Consider the following 23,845-nt stretch of genomic DNA (forward strand, 5'->3'; position numbering starts at 1 on the left):
GCGACGCGAATGTGCGTATTATACTTTTTCTACGTTTTAACTGCGCGTGATCGTCCTCTACGTGATGTGTATGTATTTATGTGTACGAGCGAACCTAAACGACGCATTTCATCTGCAGGGCGATAAAAAACAACAGCCAGACCCTCGCTTTACTCCCACTCCTAGCCACGACATCTTCGACGACTTCCGAAACTCGGAGAATTTTCGTGATGAAAGTACGTACATTTTTTCGAGGCCAGAGTGCAGTGAACCAAAAAAAGAGGACGAGAAAAAAATGGTTATCAAAGCGAAGTTGCCGCTCGGTCGACACCTTAAACATCAGTCATTTGTGCGCGCGACAATTTGTGCCGAGGACTTTTCTCGCGTCGACTGCTCGTCGTCGTCGTCGTCGTCGCCGAGCGATGATCGTTCGGTTCGTTTTCCACGGCTGTGTACTTTATGACGCTTTTACTTTTCTTGAAAAGTTGGTCGAATATGAGCTTGGGCACACAGCGCGCGATTATATACACTAATGCCTCGGAGGAGCTAGCTACTGGTCTGTATAAAAGCCCAACGATGAGCGCAGGGTTGGGGGATAGGGATTTTAGTCGTTTAATGGTCACGAAACTTTTCGACTGTGCACTATACGTATGTATGAGTGTGCGTTGCTTGAGCAAAAAGCAAAAAGGAAAGATACATAAATCAAGCGCAATTAGAAAGTTCTTTTTGTACATTAGTTATATACGAGGATCGCAAGCTCGTAATGAAATCGCAGCTCTTTCCTCGAGACTCGAGAGTTGTTTAAATTGTTTGTATCGTTCGTGAAGCTTTTCTTTATCTATTATACTCTCGGATGTATTTCAAGATGTAAAATGATTCTGGTATGTCATATATGCTCGCAGCCGAGCTCCGAGAAAGTTGGTAGGAGGGAGAGAGAGCACGAACGGCAAAAGGTAAACAATTCCTCCATATATTTTGCTATATACCTCCGCATGGAATTATATTTATACGCGCGGCGCGCATAAGGGAGATTTTATCAAACTCCGGTGGCAATAATTAAATTTAGCCTCGTATAGGCTGCTCTCCCTCTCTCTCTTTGCCTCGCAAGGAGTAGTAGTACGTATAGAGCTCTTTAACAAATATATAACGTTGTCTTTCTCGCTCTTACTCTCTCTCTCTCTCTCTCTCTCGCATGTTGCAACGGAGCCATAAATCAATAGACCATTAATAATTTTTCACATTTATCAAGGTGTGCAGCGGAAGTATCGAGCACGATTACCGGCACTCGTTACTATTATTTTTCACTCTCCGCCGGCGCGCGATCGCTGCTCCGAGCTTTTCTCCTTTTTCTTCGTTATATTACACACGCTCGCGCGCGTGTGTGTGTGTCTGTATACGGGTGCGAGAGTACGAGGCCGGTATATACCAGTAAACTTTTTCGCCGCTCGCTGAGATGTGGCAGCTCATAACTGTATATATGCGGGCGGGCGATATTTTTGTTTCCTTGCTTTTTCTCACGGAGTTACACCACAACGCGGCGTGGATAAAAAAAGCTCTGCGAACTTTCATTGCTGCTGCTGCTACTACCAGTGTATATATGTATTTCAAGCTGTCGAGTCCAGCGGAGACCAATGCATTTTGCAGTTTTACTCATTTTTTGGACTCGTTTTTACACTCATTGGCCGCACGGGTGCACGAGTACCGCGGAGCCGTTATTATTACACACTATTACCGGCAGCAAGCTCGGTAAGATATTTCTCATAAAAATTACCGACGAGATTCGCTGAGCATATTATATATTGCGATGTATATACATTGCTACAAGGCTTGGAAGGAAAACGTTATGATATACTTAGAGAAATGAGGGCGGCCCGAGTAAATTTTGCGAGCCGCGCGCGAGTATAACTCGGCTGCCACGAGCAATTACGATGTTTGAAGTGAACATTCTTTCGAGTTAAGCGCGCACTCATTGTTATAGTGGCTCCGCCGTCGCCGTCGTTCGGACTTGTATAGGAAAGCTCTCGGCTCGGCTCGCCTTGCAGTTGTTACGCGCTGCGGATCTTAAAACAAAAATGAAACTGTAGTGTAATAATATACTTGCCGGTGGAGCTCGCCGTTGAGGCCCCTTTCTCGTATATATGTTGTGAAAATCTTTTTCTCCGACTCGGAGTGCTTTAAATTAGATTAAATAACGTTTCACCTCCTGAAGATGAATGTTGATTTATCGTTATGCATTAATACTACGCCGCTGCGCAGCAGCAATTCGCAGGCCAGTCTAATTTTTAACGCAGCGAATTGCCGGAGTAAAAAAATGACTCGAAGAACTGAGCGCAATAACTACCATCGGTATTATAGCCGTATTATTCGCGTAGGCAAAAATAATAAACGCTCTTAGCGCGTACGATATACGAGTTTCGATCGCGACTGAGCTTTTTAACTAAGCTATCGTTGCTTGCTATGTGCGCTGAAAGTAATACGATACATATCCGTGACGATTTTTTTCTTTTGCTTTTTTTTTGTGCAACTCTAGGACAGCAGTTAGGATAATGACGTGCTCTTAACGAATCGAATATATCGACGTATTTCCATTCGGTCGAGTGCGGACGCGTCACGTGTGCATACACGTACACACACTTACCAGTGCCCGAGTTTTTTTGTACGTTCTGTGCGATCAGAATATATTCTTCGGTTGTGTAGCACATTTAAACTCGATGGCAACGAAGGCTAATTACTCGCATTTCTTTGTTAACTTTTCCGAATCGTTCGGTAAAAATCGTCGTCGTGACGTTCCGTTTCACTCGAATAGGGAAAAGGAAAAATCGATCATAACGCCTGCGTTATTTCTTGCATACTGCAAATTGTATTATAAAAGCTCTGTCGAAGGAATATAACAAAAAGTCGTATAAAGTCACGCGTCGATATATTGCAGTCCACGGTTAAAAAAAAAAAAGAAAGAAGAAATCATGAATTAGCTTTTTAAGGCAAAATCGATACAGACGGCGGTGGCAGCGAATGTTGAAACTTTTTTGGTTCGAAAAACGAAGTGCTCTGAGAGTTTAATGCGCGCGCGGCGCTTGAAAACCGAAGCTGCTGCAGTTGCAGCCGCCGCCGCGCGCAGGCTACTGTACAGTAAAACCTCTATCGTTTACGGCTGTAAACGATCGAGTCCGCACGTACAATTTCTACTTTACATCCTTATAACTATAGCTTGGAATAAGTTTTTCTTTTTCTTTTTCACGAACGTTTTGACAAAATATTCCCGGCGACCTCTCTTGCCCTCTGGCAATAACTCGGTAATTTGAAAAAGTCGCGCAGCGCGTGGAAGTGCAATGCTCGCCTCGCCTGCGATATACTTTTATATTTATCACCACCCGCGCCAACTATGGGACAAATGTGGGTCGCGTGGCGTGTTCTGAGAGCGACAATTTCCCGCAACTCTCGGGAGCAGCTACTTCTCTCCTTCGAGGCAGAGCCCGCGAGTATAAGTCGTGATTTTTCGGTGTGCCAATGCGTATTTACGAGGTAAATATTCCAATATCCCGTTCTCTCCACGAGCGACGTATAATACGGTGAATTATTTATTATAACATAAAAAGCTCGTGAGGCGCATTTGCTGCATAATGTACGACGCTGCCGGCTACGACACTCTTATACGTAAGCGTGGGATAACGTTAAAGCTCGCGCGCAGCGATAGGCGTGGAAAAAATTTAGGTACGAGATAATCTTTGGGTCAGCTGCACTCGAGCGTAATACTCGTATATCGCATCTTACAGCCAAAAGCGTATCTTACGTTCTTGGCAGTGTCCCGCGCTTTTTTATCGCTGCAGGCGCTGAACGGCTAATTTGCTTATATCGCCCGATCTGAACATAACTTACAACAATGTTAAGAAGAAAGAACAAACAAGAATTGTGCAATGCCTTACGACATTTTTTTTTCTTTCTTTATTACATTTTTATTACCATTTGACAAAAGTAATAAATTTATAATTACGCAATCGTATGCCATCGGTTTTTAATGAGCGGATAGCAATTTGTACATAATAATCTTTCGATATAAATAGCCTGGAAAACATTTGAGTAACATAATGTGGTATATATCGCCATAATGCGCCGTTACGTATTGAACACTACTCGAATACTCGTCAACACAGACGAGCCTATCTAATATTATCGCGTTTATGCGCCACTACGGAAGCAGCTGTAGGGTTGTTTTCATTAAATTTCGTCGATTTCGAAGTGCGAGAGTAAAAGAGAGTCGCGCGCAGTTGATTATATGGATTTTACGATATGAATATACGCACCGTCGTCCAAGCACATAGTCAAGAGGGAATTGATATAACGCAGACGCGCGCGATAGGGTTCGGAGAGTGTATGTATATACCTTTGGCATTTGTTTCGCCATAAACTCGCTTTAATTGAGTTTAGAAATAGTTATTTACTCGCGCGGCGTGCGTATAATGCGCGCACCCGGGGCATATCCTATCGATCATGGGAATAATATCGTCGTTATATACCCCGCGCCTCCGCCGCCGTTATACGCTTCGACGCTGCGTGATTTATAGTCAGATCCGAGCGCGTGTTTCTTTCTTCGAGCTCCTTACACGGCTCCTGTGCAGCAACAGCAGCAGCGAGAATGCGGCGGGGGTGAATTGCGAGTCGAAAAAGCAAGTCGACGCGCAGCACACAACACGTGCATGATGAAGCAATACAAAATCGAAGAAGCAACTCTTAGCCCCCCCCCCCCCCGTCCTACGTAAGCATCGAAAATTTACGATTCCGATAAATAAACTTTTTCCCCGTGCGCTTTTCTCATTTCTGCTGTGTACGCGCTCTTGTATGCTCGCGCCTGTACGCAAGTGGCCGGGTCGCCTCGCCTCAAGAACTTCGACGTCGACGCGAAGTTTTTCGTAATTTTTTCCTCGGACAAACCAATTCATGCTCGCGCAGCGGGCTGTAGCGCGGAATACGTATATAGCTGGAGTACAGATGGGAAAGGGTGAGGAGCGGAAAAAACGGGAAAGTTGGAAAACTTTAAAAACGCCGTATCCTCGCTCTCTATCTCTGAGCGCGGGTACACGTGTGCGTATCCATACACATCGAAATTCAGCGCCGAACATTTTCCAAGCGATTTAATGCATTACATTATGCATTCCTGTGCGATCGGGTGTGCTACGATACGCGACGCGCGCGCCCAACAGTTTCGAGACTGGAAATCTCCTCCATATACTCGCCAACGCGATCTATAATGCTTTGCTCTGTACGTAATTCCGTTCAAGTTATAATTCTCGTGTGTGGAATTTTTTGAAGTGAAACTTCCTATGTCTCGTTGAGTCGTGCTATGGAGTTAGTTCGCTCGATTCGGCTGTGACAAGGCTGCGCCTTTCCTTACTATACTGCTTGGAGCTCATATGACTTTGTAACGTTTATACAGTCAATCATCATGAGCTTCTTGTTTCCATCAACAGATGCAGTTCTGTAAACCTGCAAGTAGTAAAAAAAGTTATAATAATTATAAACACATCATTTTCCGAGAATGAAGGGGACTTTTCCCAAAAAAATCTGATGCTCGTAATTCAGCGCAAAACAGACTGTCCTCGAGCGCGATTGCTGTAGCTACGTAGAGTTGCCTACATATACCACACCACATACCGGCCCAATCTCTTATCGCCCGAGTTAAGTTCAATGAGTTTTCAGAGGCTTCGACCAGATAGAGGATATATAAGCCTGCCCCCGGTCAAGTACCATTGCCTAGGGTTGTTAAACTCGCGCCCTTACATTATTATATATCTATATAGATAATATGTGCTGTAGTCGCCAAGGTGCACTCGGCGCACTGCATATTACGTTCTGCAATATCTACCTGACCCCACCAAATACATATATACTTCTATGCACATCTGCATGCTATACATATACATACAAGCGTGCATATATACAGGCCCAGAGATATAGAGCGAGTAGGTTTTAATTAAACGGTCGGTTAAATTACTGCCTCTCGCAGATTTGCTTGCCTATTATAGGCGAACTTATTCACTGCGTGCGCTGAGTGTGTACTAGCAGCAGCAGCCGCAACAGCAGCTCCTCGAGTATCGTTATTAAAAGCTCAGCGCTGTATATGAACCCGCGCTCTCGAGGTTATTTTTTCACAGCGGAAATCTCGAAATTTACATGAAAAGAATATTTATGCATGGGTAGAAGAATATATGTGCGGCGCTCCTCCACCGCGTGCGGCACATGTACTTAACCGTAAAACGACGAATCCTCGGGTCGATGCGTATATTAGATATATATTATATAGATATCAACAGGACATCAAAAATTTACACGGGCGAACGGTCAAACGAGCTTACATGTGGATACGCAGTTTGTCGAAGTTGGACGTTCGAACCCATATTATATGCAAAATCAGCGTGTGCTCTTACGCGATTCTTGAGCTGCTCATTAGCAGCTGCTCATTACAGGTCACGCTTCGCTGCGATCGAGTCCTCTGTGTCGCAAATTACATTCCACGGCACATACGCGTGTGCAATGACTCGTACATATACCCGCACATATACACACACGCACACACAGGTATATCTTGCTTCGGCTAACTCAGCAGAGCACAAAGCGATCTTCGAGATCAGCAGCTACGAAATTGCACCGTGAGTCTGCAGCTGTCTGAGACTACTAATGCCTATGAATAATGTACCAGACGCAACCAGGGGCCGCGTGTCCCATTACATCTTGGACGATTAAATCTTAATTGCGATATACTCCTGCTCCTGCTTCCCTACCTGACTCGGCTTTCAACCGCAAGTAGTCGAGCGCGCTTATGTGGTCAGACGTCATCGTCCTCTTATATCTTTTTACTCCGTAAAAAAAGAAACGAAAAAAAGCTCCAAAGTAAAGGAGGCCGCGCGCGAAGTTAAAAAATGTATGAACGTGCATTAGATCAAAAATCCGCGTGCAATGTATCTACTCTAGAGCGTCCAAGGCTGAACCTATATATTCAGCATTTAATTGATATACGAGGAGTTTTCGAACTCCGAGGGGGCGGATTATGAGAGTCTGGCACGGGGTGTACTACGGTATACGCGGGTGGAAAATTTATCTTTTTGATTGCGATACTCGTACGCGTGTGTGAGCGCGCGTAAGCGTGCTCGAATCCGCACTGAAAAGTCATTTGTTATATATGCGATTGCTCTTATAATATAGACAGTCGGAGAAATCGTTAGAGTTTGGACAGAAAAAAAAGAGCCGAAAGCGAGGCACACGTATAAGCCGATTAGCGTCTGCACACGTATGAGGAATACATAAATATTATTATTGTTATTATTATTTGAACGTACATTACGATTGCTCGCTGAATTTCAATTTTTTCCCATTCGACTCGTCAACTGCAGTAATACTCCTCCAGTTCGCGTTTTTATTGTAATGAAAATCGAAGAAAAATCGCCCGCTCAGCGAAACGATATCCGCTCGTATTATGACAGTCTCGAGTTCGTATTAGATAAGATCACGGCTTATGATAATAATAGAGAATGCACCATTGCTTCCATATGTGAGCAATTCTCCAAATGAAACGCATTTTTTGAGGTAGAATCGCGGCAAATTTTTTTTTCAATCTACGCGGATACGGACCCCCGGGAAATGTTTTTGGGGGTCCTAGGAACATGTAACCACGTAGGAACCATTGAAATTTCAATAGTGCTTACTTTTATAGCTACTTTTGTGATTTAGAGGACGAAAAATCATGTTTTCTCGTAAATACGGCTAATTACTCAATTTCTAAGTCGCTGAAAAAGTATCAAAACTCATCTAAAAAAAATAACTGACTACTGTGTTCGATAGGAAATTTTCTCAGCTTTCCAATGGTGGTATCAGATTTTCCGATAAATTGCACATTCACCGAGAAAATCACCATCACACATTGAGGGCTAAATATGTCGAAAAATTCAGTACGGAAAAAGTGAACTTTTTGGATAATTGTTGATTTTTCCTTGTGAAAATGAAATTTATCGAAAAATCTGACTACACCATGAGAAAGCCAAAGAAATTTCCTATCGAAAGCATATCTTTATTTATTTTTTCGGTGGAATTACAATGTTATACATGGGAATTTCTTTCACGTTGTTCGCTGTTTTCTGTTTCCGAGCTGATTCAGCGCGGTCGCGAGGTTTTCGGCTCGCTACAATCAAAACTAGCTCGTAATTCCACCGAAAAAATAAATAAAGATATGCTTTCGATAGGAAATTTCCTCAGCTTTCTTATGGTGTAGTCAGATTTTTCGATAAATTTCATTTTCACGAGGAAAAATCGAAATTAAACCTCAAAGATCACTTTTTCCGTACCGAGTTTTTCGAGATATTTAGCTTGGCATGTTTGATGGCGATTTTCTCGGTGAATGTGCGACTTATCGGAAAATCTGATACCACCATTGGAAAGCTGAGAAAATTTCCTATCGAACACAGTAGCCAGTTATTTTTTTTAGATGAGTTTTGATACTTTTTCAGCGACTTAGAAATTGAGTAATTAGCCGTATTTACGAGAAAACATGATTTTTCGTCCTCTAAATCACAAAAGTAGCTATAAAAGTAAGCACTATTGAAATTTCAATGGTTCCTACGTGGTTACATGTTCCTAGGACCCCCAAAAACATTTCCCGGGGGTCCGTATCCGCGTAGATTGAAAAAAAAATTTGCCGCGATTCTACCTCAAAAAATGCGTTTCATTTGGAGAATTGCTCATGTAATCATCGTTATAGATTATTGAAAGCGATGCGACATATCTCTTCCGGCTTTCTTATAGCTCCTGCATCTCTCTCTCTTACTCTCTACGTACATCGCGTTTAAGATATAAAATATCACATGCTATGCACGCTGCAGTGCGCTCACGTCACGTGTGCCCGCGCGCGGTTCTCATTTCTCTTTTGCTATCCCATATAGTGCCTCGTATCTTCCTGGCTCCTCTTGCACTGTGAACAGCAGCTCTTTATTATTTCCGCGAGATTCCATGTCGACTCTGACACAATGCGCTGCTGTTGCTACGCGTCTCGCTTGCAGTCTAGTCTAGTCTCCGAGTCCGTATATATACGTACAGAAACACACGTGTGTGCATGTCTATCCTCTTTTGAGCTTTTATTGGCCTCTAAAACGCTCTGTGAGCTTGCAAGGATACACGACACAAGCGAGCGCGCGCGCGTTACACAATGCCGGCCGCGCACCGAACTGCTACGCGGCAGTATAAGTGGTATTCTTTTTTTTTTATGTCCACCTTATATGTCAGCCTTTTGTGTTATATAACACACATTGTTTGCAGCGTGCTTTTAAGAAATATATATGTATGCGCCACGTGTGTGTGTGTACTCGGTGCATTATATATTTATTCGCAACCGAAGCAGCATGCGAAGAAAGATTCAACCCTGCCATGCACCGCGGTATACGCACGAGCTTTCCAGAGCCAGTTTTGACCCTTTCTAAAGCGAGTAAAGTAAATTTTGATCGAGCCTTTTTTGTCGGGATCCTCGAATGACATCCAAAGCCGATCAGTTAATACATCCTACTACTATCCTAGTCGAGCTGCAAGTAGTGCGACTATAGGCTTAACTGCGCGCTACGCGCCCCCTCGTCCCGCTTTTTTATCCTCTGTGCGCTTGTATTTCATTCGACTCGCTCTCTCTCGCTCTTTTCTCTCTTTTTTTATTTAAAAAAAAAAAAAAAAAAAAAAAAAAAGAATAGCAGAAGCCGTGGCGCGTGGGATATAGCGAAGGTTTTCCCCCGCGAGTTATGAGATCTGCGTGCTACTACCGCTGCTGCCGCGCCATACGTGTTTCCGATCGCCCTGCTGCTGCTCTTTTTTGGTCACCACCAGCCACGCGCTAAAATAAAAGCCCTGTTTTACCTCGTTAGTAAAAGTTTTATGGATTGATTTTCCAGTATATGCGAGGATTAAACATGCGCAGAGTCGGTATTGAAACGTATATGCTTTCGTTTTATATTTAATCGTATACCTTGTTCGATTTTAAAAAGCAACTTTTTCATGCAAAAAAAATTTGGTTAGAGTGAAACTCCTCAGGCTCAGTCGGAAATACTTACACAAATCTTCATTAATTCATGTGAATAAAAATGAATACATGTTAATGTGTATTTAAAGTATATTTTAAAACATGAATTTTTCAAAAAAAAATGTGGGTTTTTTTGTGGTATTTCGTTGAAGTTCCATCTCTTACGAGTGTTCTTGCACAGCTGCTCATTGAACAAGATTCATCGTCATAAAATGTGTCACATTTGATTATGAGCTTTTTGATTCCATCAACAGATGGAGTATTGTAAACTCGCAAATAGTAAAAAAATTTCAGTAGAGTATTTAAAATTAATTAGTATAATTTCAATAGAAAAAAATATGAGAATTTCCGTTGAATTTTTTCATTCATGGTAACATTGTTCCATATAATTTGGAGTCACATTCAATTCCATACATCTTTCTGTAGTCCACAATCGATTTCATACATCAGTAACTAAAATATAACGACTATCTCATCAATATATTCGTCAAACTTTCTATTTTCTTTCGCTTGTATTTGCAGATTGTTATAGCACGGAAAAAAAGGCTATGTTCGGCGAAGCTTAAATTATCCCTTTGTTAGCGAAGATCTCGAGTAATATAATAAATACACGTATTACAGTCGGTGGCTATATCGGTTCCGGCCCGTTTCATAATTGAATCCTCTTGAAGGGATTGTTATTTTCATCGGGGATCCATTTGCTCGGGCACGGGCAAGAATGTCTGCGCGACGCTCGCAGTAGTACTCGTCGGGGTACGTCTGCCGCTGCAGTCTGGAATGAGAATAAGGCAACAGGAAAAAAAAAGGAATGAAGAAGTAGGAAGAAGAATAGAATCTCTTGAATAAATACACGCTCACGGGACATGGAGTGAGGTGGGGGGTGGGGAAGGCTAAGTGTCAGAGAGAGCTGTAGCTTACACTTGGCGCGCCTAGCCAGCGAATATCCATATAGTTTTTTGTGCCGGCCGACAGTCCGAGTGCGCCCGCACAAGGGTATAAGAGCTATGGTAGGCACTTACTGCACTCGCGCGCGCGCGCGCGCTTAGGTAGTATAATAGAATTTTCCAGCATATCATCCGCCTCCTACCATTGGTCGTTGGCGCGCATGCAGAAAGAGAGAGAGACAGAGATAGAGGGAAGTTCCGAGCTTGCGAACTTTGCCGTGCGCGCCCCACCCTCCCCCTGCACAGCCTGCAGAGAACCTCGCCACGGGCAAGCAAGCACTGCTGCTGGGTCTACGTTTCCAACTGCAGGCTTTTTGTTATGTCCGGCAAACACATCCTCTTTGCTTTTTGCCCATTGCCCGAGTACATACATTTTCATGCATGCACGCTGGATATATATATAGAGCGAACCAGGAGCAACAGAGGTAGTAGGTATAGGTGCTTTACGCCGTGCGCGACCTTTGCCATTGGACTTGCTGCTAACGTCCGCATAAAAGGATATAAGTGCGAAGGGAGACGGGAGCAGGGGCGACGAGGGGGGAAGCCGAGGCGGGGGTAGGACAGCGAAAATCGTTGAACCTATATGGCTTGCAATTAAAATAATGGACACTTCGACTGGAATAAAAAGGCACTTCAACGTCGATGCAGTGCGCATAGATATAGCTTCGCGTGCACACACACACACACACATACACGCGCGCGCGCGCGTCCACGTACAAAGGATGCCACTGCGGCTGGGGCAGAGGTGAACAGCTTCCTCTTCGCCCTATTAGCCATCCACTCGATATCGCGTCGACTTCATCGTTTCACTATATATAATGCTGTTATATATATTCAGCGGAGTATGTGCGTGCGCGTGTGTGTCTGTGTATATGGAAGCTCGGGTACTTTTTTGCACTACTCGGTCGCGTTAGCTACGCTAGCAAGCGAGAGAGAGAGAGAAAAGGGCAATTGAGCTTGATTAGTTCGGCACGACCTCGAGGCGTGCTGCGCAGTGCAGCAGTATAGGTGCTGGCATCGGCGACGCTTGCGACGGTATAATAGAGATTAGGAATTGTTATTGAAGGATTAATTTTATGCGATAGGCACTTAAGCCAGAGTAGAGAGCTGCTTTTTTATGCTATACGACTGCTGATTTTTCGAGAATTTTTTTCCTTGCTCCATTCTCTGTCTCCTGCGCAGCTACTACCCTCGCGTAAAAGTGTATAATGTTCCGTATATAGGAGAAAATCGCGCGCGCGTCGTGCGCATGAAATTGCATGTTTATGAGAGAAATGAGCTTGCGAAAGCGAACTTACTTTATACTGCGCTCGATAAAATATTGATTACTTTCTCGAGTTTTAGAGTTGTTTTCGGAAACTTATGATAATATTTATCCATCGGCGGAGACTTTTTTTTCACGATGGCATAAAAACACGCGGCGCTGTGCGCTCGACGCTGATGCGGGGGGGGGGGGGGGGGGGGGGGGGGGGGGGGGGGGGGGGGGGGGGGGGGGGGGGGGGGGGGGGGGGGGGGGGGGGGGGGGGGGGGGGGGGGGGGGGGGGGGGGGGGGGGGGGGGGGGGGGGGGGGGGGGGGGGGGGGGGGGGGGGGGGGGGGGGGGGGGGGGGGGGGGGGGGGGGGGGGGGGGGGGGGGGGGGGGGGGGGGGGGGGGGGGGGGGGGGGGGGGGGGGGGGGGCGAGGCGAGTACCCTGTGATAAGCTATCGGTGCTCCTGACGGCATAAATCAATCGTGTCAATACGTATCAAATTATATCGCTCGTTGTTATTATTCATTATGCCGATTTTGCGATGTGAAAATATTTAGTTTTGATACGTCGCCGTCAAGTGCATGAATTATATATGCGCGCGGGGCTCACGCAATTATACAAGAGCAAAGCGTTGCGCACCCGATCGGGAATACTCCATTGGAAATTTATCATTTGCATTGGAGGCCATTATATACGATTCATAATGCATCACATAATGTGTGTGTGCGCGCCTCGTGCGATAATCTTTCTCTCGTTCTCTCTGGGTGGCGCGCGGGCCAATAATTTTCGGTGTGTCCGCGAAATTTGACATAAATTACGAATAAATCGGCACGTTTCGTTCGATACTTAGATATTTATATGGGCGTGCAACTGTACACAAAGCAGCACTGCGACCAGGTAGAGATATTCATTTCGATGCGCGCGATTCGTGTTATTACATGCGATATTCATTCGTTTCAAAAATCATGTACCCCGCACAGAGAGATCCCAGTGCGGGAAGAAATGCCATGAATTTGCATTGGCTCGTGTATACCTGTGCTGTTTTGCCGCATGTATATGTAAAATCGATCCGTAATCGTAAATCATGCACTGCAGCAGCAGCAGCAGCGTCAGTGTAATGCTGAGGAGCTCGATGCGCCACGACCCCGCAACATTCAAAAGTTAATGTGTATCTCGTGGTTTTTGTCAAAATTTATTCGGGTCATATTGGTCGCACTGTGTGTGCAGCTCTCCTGTCCAGAGAATTGACGTTTCATTTTGACTTTGCGTTATGCATTATTATACATCATTGTATGCATACCCTCTCAGACGTTCAGCCAATATGTCGATCCTGTAATTTTGGAACGCGAAATGAAAATTACTCCAAAAATCATTGAATCGAATCCCCGTGCATACATACATAATACACGTCCCGCGTTCTGTAGTTTGGACAATCAGTTTGTTATACAAGAAAAATATAAATTTATTTCACTACACTATGGCTGCGTACCTAAATTAAATATGTTACGATTCAATCGTACACGCGCGTGTATACTGCCCCCGCGTTGCACAATCAATAATATCGATGCGCGCACGTGCGCGTGTATCGTGTACAAAGTGCGTGCATATATACGTAATATGGAAATGATGAAAATTGATGACTGCACTCGGCACCAGCCAGAGGAATATCGTTTACGTATCACATGGGCGACGACGAATAGTATAGCTAGCTAGCTATGCTATAGTACATGTGGCTGCACGCGCGTCCGCGCCACCGAGGTAATAATCACACATTCTAGGTGTGTGCACGCGCTACTGACAGGCTAATTTTATTGCCAACGAGTCCGCAGAAGCTCGTATACCTATAACCCCATGCAGCTGCGCCGCGCAGTTTCGAATTGTCACATCCGCACATCGGTTATCGAGCTAGCTATAGCCTATATGGCCCGGCAATAGCAATGAATATACATTACCCACACCCACACAGATGTTGTCTTACATTGATATAGCAGTTATAATTTGCCTTTAGTGCTCCGCGTGCATACAATATTTATAATTGCCTCTCTTTTGATTTGTTTTTGCAGAAACGTGGAGGACTACATGCGCGAGCACGAGGAGGCGTCGCGCAACATCCAGCAGTACCTGTCGAATCCCATCAACGCCTACCTGCTGGTCAAGCGCCTGACGACGGACTGGCGCCGCGTCGAGGAGCTCATCACCGAGGACGTGGGCAAGGCCTTCGTCGCCAACATCACGAACTCGCGTAGTGATCTCAAATTCCCCACCGAGGAGGATCTCAATGGCGCGGCGGTAGCCCTCATGAGGCTGCAAGACACCTACAAGCTCGAGACCGCACAAGTCGCTCGAGGTGTACTCAACGGCGTGCAATACAGCACCGGACTCTCGGGTATGTGTACGATTACAATTTTTCCAAGGATTGTACAGATTATCTTTGCAATGGACATGAAAAAAAATTATGAAGCTTTTTTCTGCTAATACGAATGCAAGTGATGATATGAGTGTAGAAGAAGAGCTGCGCTTTTTACTCGAGTGCGCTTGTATTCATCGCGCATGAAATCTCATAATAAATGTGTGATGCTAGCGCGAATATAAGGAACAAGAGTATAACTCGTATGAATATGTGCAAAGGCGCGTATTATACATGATATGAAAAATTTTTCAAAAGCGCGTTTACGTATAATACGCGTTTCCAACCAGTGCCGCAGCTATATCTATACCGTAATCTTTTTATAAAAACGCAAGTATGCCGCTAGCTATTGGATATGTATTATTACACTCAGTATAAAATATGCGCAGCTGCGTCGAAGAAAAAATTACGCACGTGTCTGTACAAATTTAATTAGCTCTCGCGTAACGAAAATAAAATTTCGTCTACTTGAGCTTGCAAGCTCGTAGCGTATACCTCTTTGTACGTACGTTCAAATTATACGCCTCTCTTTCTCGTTTGAGGTAATTCGGCATCGTCTTTCATCGCACGCCGCTAATCTTATCATCCATTCCGGAATAATAACCCGCGCGCGCGCAATTTCGGGCTTAAAGGCCAAGACAGTATACGGTGCAACCTAGCAGCAACAAACAATAACGAGCAACAACAAGGAGCCTTGCCCGCTGCTCTATCCTCGCCACGACATTCCTAATCTTCCTACTTGTATGTGTACCCAGTGTTGCTACTGCTGCCGCGGCGCAGTGCATACCTGTGCCGCACGGCAGTGTATATAACGCGCGTATTTGCCCGCCGCGCGTCTTAAGGCTTTGTTTGCCTTATGGCCAGTATAGGTCCTACAATGACTGCATAAATGCACACACGCTATATACACAATATGGATTATAAAGCAAAGATGATGTATAGCGTATATATGTATAGCTTCGCTTTTGTGCTTTGCAGCGGGCGACTGTTTCGAGCTCGGCCGTCAGTCATACAACAACGGCGACTATTACCACACCGTGCTCTGGATGCAGGAGGCCATGGACCGTATGCAGGAGGAGCAGAACCATACGAGCGTTTCCAAACCCGATATACTCGAGTATTTGGCCTTCTCTACATACATGCAAGGTACATATACTAATAATAATAATAATAATAATAATAATAATAATAATAATAATAATAATAACAATTCAGCTCTCTCTCTCTCTCTCTCTCTCTCGGGTTCGATTTACGCATTCAGTTTGAGCTAAGGCGAAAGATAGAGCGAAAGCTTCCATACTGTCTCGACATAGTTTTTGGCGTTAAATACATAAAATATCCAAACAAAAGATCTAGGAAATTATTTTTCAATTTCAAAAATACTTTTGTCAAAGGGCGAGGGCAAAGAAAAATTGTTCGACATAGAAAAAGATCAAGATCGCGTCGAGTAGGAGGGCCAACGATGAGAAAAAGCTCGAAAAATAGAATTAAGCGTCGACTGATCCAAGCCAATTGCCGATATAAAAATCTAATTAAGCTCCGCCGTAACCTTATACCTGCACGAGAGCACTTCACTATTATATACCATCGGTCTCCTTTTTCTTGCCCGGGCGAGTGGTAGTAGTAGTAGCCACCTCGCAACCAGCGTATGTTATTCTTGCCAATGGATTTCCACGCGCGCGCAATTTTTTCCTCGACTATTAAATTGATGGAGCGAGAGGGCGGGGTGAGGGCAAGCGAGGCAAGGATGGAAGAAGCAGAAGAAATAATACGGCAACATTTTCACGTACTTCTCACTCTGGCAAATACATGTCGCATCCTCGTAGTTTCGCATCAATCACTGCTCTCTACCCTCGCTCTGTCTCTCTCTCTTCTGCCGCCACGCACTACCTGTACATATACACACGCGCGCGCATTAAAGCCTGCGCGCGAGACTGTCTATCTCTCTCTCTCTTACTCTCTACTCTTCTTACTGGAGCTGCTGCTGATGGTAGAAACAACATCCACACGTGAACGGCATACGCAATCAGCTAAAATCCCAGCCACCCTCTGCTATACTACTCGAAGCCGCGTGCACAAACACACGCATACACTCGCAAAGAAATAGTCTCTCTCCGCGTTACGAATAATGCACGACGCGCGCCCACTAGACTACTTCCTCGGGCTTGCACACTACGAGAAGTCGACTTACTCTATACGTACGGCTGGCTTGACTCAGACGCGCGCTCGAGAGCGCTCTACTCTTGCAGCTGCAATGAGCGGAGCTTCTGAAAAATTCACACATCCAAGCTTTCTCTCTCTCTCTCTCTCTCGCAAGCCTATATAACTACGCGTAAATTATACCGTACGCGCCCGATCGTCTTTTCTTAACGCTTTTATAATACATAAGCGTGCATAAGGCATGGCTCTGCGGCTGTGATGCCGTCGGCGGTGCACGGCTGTAATCCACGTTTTGTGCGCCGCTTATATATAAGTGTATACGTACACACGCGCGTGCATGCAAAATAACCGATTGACTCGAGCCGCAGTTGCGAATAACGCGCGCGTTGCGACTCTTGAATTATCGACGAGTTTGTTTAGAAGGTCTTGGCAGGTGTGACAGTTTATACAAATATACTTGTACCTGTCTCGAGATTTTTCGTAACTACTTTATCGATACATTTTTTCGCGTGAATATGCGTCTAACGATGCACCTAAACTTTTTTACTCCCATCGCATTTTGCTCTTATAGAATAAAATATTGTACGCTCTTAATTAATTTTAATTAATTCCTTTTAATTTCCTTACTTTTAATTATTTTTTTGAATTTAATAAAAAAAGTGATGGTCCGGAAAGTGAAGCCACTCAAAATAGCTTCTGATTAAGTTACTTTTGACCATTAATTTAAGGGGTTTGATAATTTATTAGCTTTCAATCAAAAATATCCAGCAGTTTTCTCCAAAAATTTACTTTATTTTGAAAGATTATTTTTACATGATAAGTGAGAAATGCCCTTGTGCATCTGATTGATGTAAATTTTAAAACTACCCTTTTGTGTAAATGATATCACTGTGCTTTAAATTTATGTGGACTTTGAGATTATCCTTCGTTGTGAATTGCTTTCGTCATATATCTCATGAACGTGCGATTTTACTATGAACCGAATCGATGTGTTTATTGAAATTCCACTTTTTTTTTAAATGTCTTGCCACATATATCACATGAGTATTTTACTCCATTATGCTACATTGATGTGGCCCTCGAAATTACTTTTTCGTCCGTACTTTTTTCCACGCACGACACGAATGTTTGTTACTGTTATGTATTGTATGTATGTGAATTTTGAGATTACTCTTGCTTGTGAATTTCTTTCCGCAATAATCACATGTAGGAGTAACACCATTATGAACCGAATCGATGTGGATTTGGAGATTACCTTTCCATGAAAATGTCTTGCCACATAAATTACATGAGTGAGTAACACCATTATGTGCGACTTCAATGTGATTTTTGAGATTTTTTTTAATTGAGTATTTCTTTCCGCAAATATCACATGCATGAGTGATACCATTGTGTGCTACATCGATGTGGGCCGCGAGATTAATTTTTCGTCCGTACTTCTTTCCACACGTGTCACACGTATGTTTCTTACCGTTATGCACCGAATCTATGTGGATTTTGAGATTACTCTTGCTTGTGAATTTCTTTCTGCAATTGTCACATGTATGAGTGACACCATTATGAACTGAATCGATGTGGATTTGGAGATTACCTTTGCATGAAAATGTCTTGCTACATAAATCACATGAGTGTGTGATACGATTGTGCACCTTATTGATGTGGACTTGGACATTACCTTTGAATGAAAATTTCTTGCCGCATAAATCACATGAGTGTGTAATACCATGATGTAATGATTTGACATGCCTGTTTAGATTACCCATAGTTGAGAAATTCTTTTTACATATTTTACACATGTGGGTTGTTTTATTATGAACCGTATCGATGTGTGTTTTGAGGTTATGTTCGTTCTTAAACTTTTTTGTAATTCTTCTTTTTTTATTTTTTTCAACAAATTTATTGTGGATATTCAAATTCAATTCTTTTTCAGCATCACCAACAAATTTTTGTTTTAATTTTTCTGTGGTTTCTATTTCAATTGAGTTTTCAATTGCATTGTCATCGTTATATTTCATATCTTGCAAGTGATTTCGAGAATAATCATCAATTTTTTGAACTACTAATAAATCCATATTGGGCTTCACGTTTTCACATTCAATAACTATTTTCACTTCGTCACAAAGTCCACTTCTATGATTTACGTCATTTTTTCGAATTGTATGGGTCTGTTGAAAAATCAAAGCTATGTGAGAATTTTCACAATATACATCTACAATACGAGTTATATATAATTATTATGTCTTACTGAATTTTCTTGCGACATTGGTAAGAGTTGGAAGTTTTTAAGATCAGGTTCCTCGTCATTCATTTCGGAATCATTTTCAAAAAGTGATACATTGTCAGCAGGCTCTTCTTTAATTCTGAAATAACCTCAATCAGATCAAGTATTTGCTTACAATTTTTTTACAATTTCGTTTGAAAAAATTACCTGACAGCACAATTGAACAAACCGCTAGATTTCATCCTCCACACTTCGCAAATTCGATTTCCGAATTTCGTTAACAATTAATCTATTTGCAATTATGAGTGAACTACACATGGAAATTAACGAAGAGCACTAAATGATGTGTCCGTTCTGTTATTTACATGTTCTGTTGGCATGCGTGGCTTCTCTGGGTGTCGCCCGGCACATTACACGCAGAGTTATAAACAAAACAAAACTATGTGATCATAATAATATAATTGAAAAAATTGCATTATATATCTCAACAATTTTTCGATCAATGCTATATGATTACAAAAAAAAATGTATTAAAAAATAATTTTATGGTGTACGAAGTACTCTGAGGAGCAGCAAGCCTTCGAAAAATCACAAATTTTCTAATTATTTAGCGATCGTCATAGTTGACTCGTTCGGCTCCAATCCCTTGCCCAAAAATTATTTTTTGTTCATCTCGATCACTCGAGAAAACACATGAATTACAATCAGGTCTGAAATTTTCTTCTTCTATTTTTCTCGCACATACGTATATCGAGTGCATAAACACAGACTGGGCAGGGTGTATACACCGATCGTTTATCATCTTACGATAGCGCGAGGGATGGCGCGAGAGGAAAAAAAAATACCCGCTCGTATACACGTGCGCGTACGAGCGCGTGTGTGTATAAGCATGATGCATGTATCAATAATCGCCATCACGGGGACATATATTTTCGTGGCCCGGCACAAGTACAAATATATATTTATCGAGAGGTAGCAACGCAGCAGCAGCCGCCCACGCGCGGTCGTTCGTTAAAAGCAAGTTATTATCCGTCGCTCGCGAATAAGGAGCAGCGAGCGCATAGCGGCGGTGGCCAGATAAACAACGCGCGCCAAAGTCGACAGTGATATCGCGGCGGCCTGGCTAGCCGATACATTTTCCCAGTGGCAATCGGCTAAATCGACGAATACATCATACGTGTATATCGGTGGCGAGAGAGAGAGAGAGAGAGAGAGAGAGAGAGAGAGAGAGAGCGCATTAATCCACCCCCTCGGTCGGTGATGTACGAGCTGCGCATTAGCTGCTGCTGCTGCTGCAAAAGCATACACTTGATTTAGCGCTGCCTCATGCGCACGAAAGTCCCTCGTATAATTGTGATTTTTCATTATTAACACCGCCTCTTGCTGTTTCTCTCTGTCTCTTGGCAGGCAACGTCGTGAGAGCGCTGAGCATGACGAACGAGCTGCTGGACATCGTGCCGACGCATCAGAGAGCTCTGGGCAATCGCGCCTACTACCAGGAGGAAATACAGAAGAAGACGAACGAGTCGAGGAAGAAGAGGGGCGAGGACGGCTCCGAGGACTCGGTGCCGCCCAATCCCGTGAGTATACATAAATTTTACATCGCGCAACCGTCGCACTTTTTCCTTTTGTCCAAAGACTCAACTCTCTCTCTCTCTCTTTTTTGCAGAGCTTTACGGTGACGGAGAAGCGCATGAAGAGCGTGAGCGAGATGACGGAGCGCGAGCGCTACGAGATGCTGTGCCGGGGCGACATCAAAATGCCGCTGAGCATACAGAAGGAGCTGCGCTGCCGCTACGTCGACCGCGGCATACCTTACCTGAAAATTGGCCCGCTCAAGGAGGAGGAAGCTTATCTCGAGCCCCGCATCGTTATCTATCACGATGTCATCTACGACGACGAGATCGAGACCATCAAGCGTATGGCTCAACCGAGAGTAAGTCTTTATAATTTTCAGCCTTTGGCAGCGTATTTACTAAAAATTAAGGCACCAGTATCGATTGGTTTTTAATAAAAACTTTTTGAGCAATTTATCTTGCAAATCGGTATCAACCCTTTACGTCGATTGCTCAAAAAATTTATGAAAGTTCAATCTTAGTTAATGCAAGCCTTACCCGCTAGATGGCTAGTATCTTCATCTGTAAATCTACAAGTTGTTAAGTAGAATAAGTCGTATAAGTTAAGCACTGTTTAAAAAAAATGTACTGTTGAATATGGCGTTGAAAGTTTTCAACTTGATAATTTTACGAATGGCATAATTGACAAAATTTTGATTTTTGTCTCCGCAGTTCAGACGCGCCACAGTGCAAAACTACAAGACCGGCGAGTTGGAGATCGCTAACTATCGCATAAGCAAGAGCGCCTGGCTGCAGGAGCACGAGCATCATCACATCCGAGCCGTCAGCCAGCGGGTCGAACTGATGACGAGCCTGAGCATCGACACGGCCGAGGAGCTCCAGGTCGTCAATTATGGAATTGGCGGCCATTACGAGCCTCACTTCGACTTTGCCCGGGTAAGTTACGAGCAGCTCTCTCGTTTTATTGCTGGCGCGCTCCTCCTGACGCAAACGCATTGATGGATGCTTTTTTTGCCTTTCAGAGAGAAGAGAAGAACGCCTTCAAGAGTCTCGGAACTGGCAACAGAATATCCACGGTCTTGTATTATGTAAGTTTTAATCAAGGGCGCGATCCATCGCGCGTCAAACTTCATGAAATGTCTTATACGTGACATTCCTTTTTTTTTTTAGATGAGCGACGTTGAACAGGGTGGTGGTACCGTTTTCACAAGGATCAACGTTTCCCTATGGCCGAAAAAGGGAACTGCTGCAGTTTGGCACAATCTCAAGCCGAACGGCGAGGGAGATTACATGACGAGGCACGCGGCTTGTCCCGTTCTTACCGGATCCAAATGGGGTGAGTGAGAGAAATCGTTGCAGTAAGCTTTCGCGACGTGCTTCAATGAAAAGTCGAATGCAGCCACTAATTAATCTTCTATATACTTTTGCTTTCAGTCGCGAACAAATGGTTGCATGAACGAGGTCAAGAATTCCTCAGGCCCTGCACTTTGGAAAATCAGTCAGCCGACGTTGACGACGGCCGCTACTAAAACACTCTCTCCGAAAATGAACGATGGGATAACTCGCTCGAGAGCCGAAGTTCTCTTATAACAAAACAATATAATCTATCCCTAAACATATTATTAACTGTATATACGAGTAAAAAATCCCGAACTTACCTGAGCTTCGTGTGATTATATATAAAAGTATAATAAATGCGTGCGTATGTGTGCGTATTAGCGTGTTTCATGCTCCGAGAACGCGTGTGTAAAAAAAAAAAATAAATAAAGGCTGCGTATATAACACGTGCGGTGCAGGTGATAGACATTGAGCTCAAGCCAAAGGATTTTAATCGATGATGTATTGACAAAGGAAAAGTAAAGCACAACATTGGACAATTGTTTTATGTGTTGAAGTAAAACAAAGAAAGAATCTCTCTATCCTGTAATCAACTAAACGACTGACAAACTCCATTCATCAAATTGTACATGTTATTCATGATACCCAAGTTTCATTTTTTTCGATTAAGACCTTAATAAGACAGAAATACGACTATAAATATGAATATATAAATGAATTATAAATATTACATGTTATGATGAATTAATTGTAAGTGATACATGTGATGAATGCAAGACGTAATCATATGATAATTTTAGCAATAAACTGCCGTAAAAATGTGAGTATGAACGGGTATGTGAAATGTAAGAAAATAATGTGATGCAGATTTTTAAAAGAGGACTATAAAACTGTATACTTAAAAATTGCATATATTAGTACGTAAATCGAACGAGAGTTGTATACTGTAAAATTTTAACAAACTTCTGGTTTTTTTGAATACATAAGTCTATGTAGAATTTGAGAGTGTTGTTAAAAAAACATCGACCTACGCTTACTATAATCTTGTATTAAAAATATCAAAAAGCAATCGAATTGAACTTAAAATTACAACTTTATGCAATTTAGTTTAAATATTTTCATCATTGTGCTACTCAAACTATTTGAAATATTTTTCAATATGTCACGTTACCAGTTTATTATAACTGTAGAGAAATTGGAAATTAATCATGATTTGATTTTTTCAATTTTCACTCAACAGAATTTTTACCTTCTTTTAATCATGATCTTAATTTATACATAAGCATTAATTCATAAATTAAAATTATTCTTCTGCTGCGATATAAAATATTTTTATCGAAAGAAAGTGCTATAGCATGTATAAACACTATTATTAAGGAAAGCTATTGAAAATTGGCTACCGTAGAATTTTTCTATGCATACGTAAAACAGTAGTCTGAATCTGCATTTTTAAAATTTTGTATTGTATGCTTTGATGCTGTGAACCCCAAAAGAGAGAGATGTTTAATTTATTGTGACACAATCGGAAAGCTCAGTTAATTATTTATTTAAGGAGGTCTGTACCCCACAGATTCGAAAAATTTGTTTAAATTATATCTTTTTTTCTAAATCGAATATCGAAAAACGGTTCGATGGGAACATTCATTTCGTTGCTCTGAATAGCTGGTAAACATTTTAGCTAATTCCACCGACCAGATTTCCCGGAAAACGTGTTTGAAATTTTCACACGTTTCCTTAGCTTGAAATTTTCAAATACGTTTTCCAGGAAATCTGGTCGGTGGAATTAGCTAAAATGTTTATCAGCTATTCAGAGCAACGAAATGAATGTTCCCATCGAACCGTTTTTCGATATTCGATTTAGAAAAAAAGATATAATTTAAACAAATTTTTCGACTCTGTCGGTAAAAAATGTGGGGTACAACCCTC

The 23,845-nt window shown here is 42.8% G+C and overlaps 2 protein-coding genes across 8 annotated transcripts in view; one reads left to right on the forward strand and one right to left on the reverse strand.

Moving 5' to 3' along the window:
• Positions 1-23,519, forward strand: part of LOC106656205 (prolyl 4-hydroxylase subunit alpha-1) — a 135,774-nt gene extending 112,255 nt beyond the window's left edge. For all 7 annotated transcript variants that reach the window (XM_014376959.2, XM_014376962.2, XM_014376963.2 and 4 more), the window contains 8 exons: positions 14,280-14,602; positions 15,602-15,769; positions 20,412-20,584; positions 20,674-20,940; positions 21,293-21,517; positions 21,604-21,669; positions 21,752-21,917; positions 22,016-23,519. In XM_014376959.2, the coding sequence (XP_014232445.1) occupies positions 14,280-14,602; positions 15,602-15,769; positions 20,412-20,584; positions 20,674-20,940; positions 21,293-21,517; positions 21,604-21,669; positions 21,752-21,917; positions 22,016-22,110 (1,483 nt within the window). In that variant the 3' untranslated portion in view covers positions 22,111-23,519. The remainder of the gene's footprint in view (positions 1-14,279; positions 14,603-15,601; positions 15,770-20,411; positions 20,585-20,673; positions 20,941-21,292; positions 21,518-21,603; positions 21,670-21,751; positions 21,918-22,015) is intronic.
• Positions 17,622-19,404, reverse strand: LOC106656208 (zinc finger protein 235-like). Its single transcript, XM_014376967.2, has 3 exons — positions 19,212-19,404; positions 19,029-19,143; positions 17,622-18,948 (listed from the first exon to the last, which is right to left on the reverse strand). Exons 1-3 carry the CDS (start codon positions 19,244-19,246, stop codon positions 17,869-17,871), a joined length of 1,230 nt encoding a protein of 409 aa, XP_014232453.2. The 5' UTR covers positions 19,247-19,404; the 3' UTR covers positions 17,622-17,868.
• Positions 23,520-23,845: the final 326 nt, after the last annotated feature.

This window comes from Trichogramma pretiosum, unplaced genomic scaffold, assembly GCF_000599845.2.
Source record: "Trichogramma pretiosum strain Unisexual culture from Peru unplaced genomic scaffold, Tpre_2.0 scaffold4, whole genome shotgun sequence".
Classification (NCBI taxonomy): Eukaryota; Metazoa; Arthropoda; class Insecta; order Hymenoptera; family Trichogrammatidae; genus Trichogramma; species Trichogramma pretiosum.

Bases quoted from the DNA above. Each gene is read 5' to 3' on its own strand.
- LOC106656208 (XM_014376967.2), bottom strand. From the start codon at position 19,246: ATGAAATCTAGCGGTTTGTTCAATTGTGCTGTCAG. The intron at 19,144-19,211 runs GTAATTTTTTCA...AGGTTATTTCAG, and splicing joins TTGTTCAATTGTGCTGTCAG to AATTAAAGAAGAGCCTGCTG. The intron at 18,949-19,028 runs GTAAGACATAAT...ATTTTTCAACAG, and splicing joins CAATGTCGCAAGAAAATTCA to ACCCATACAATTCGAAAAAA.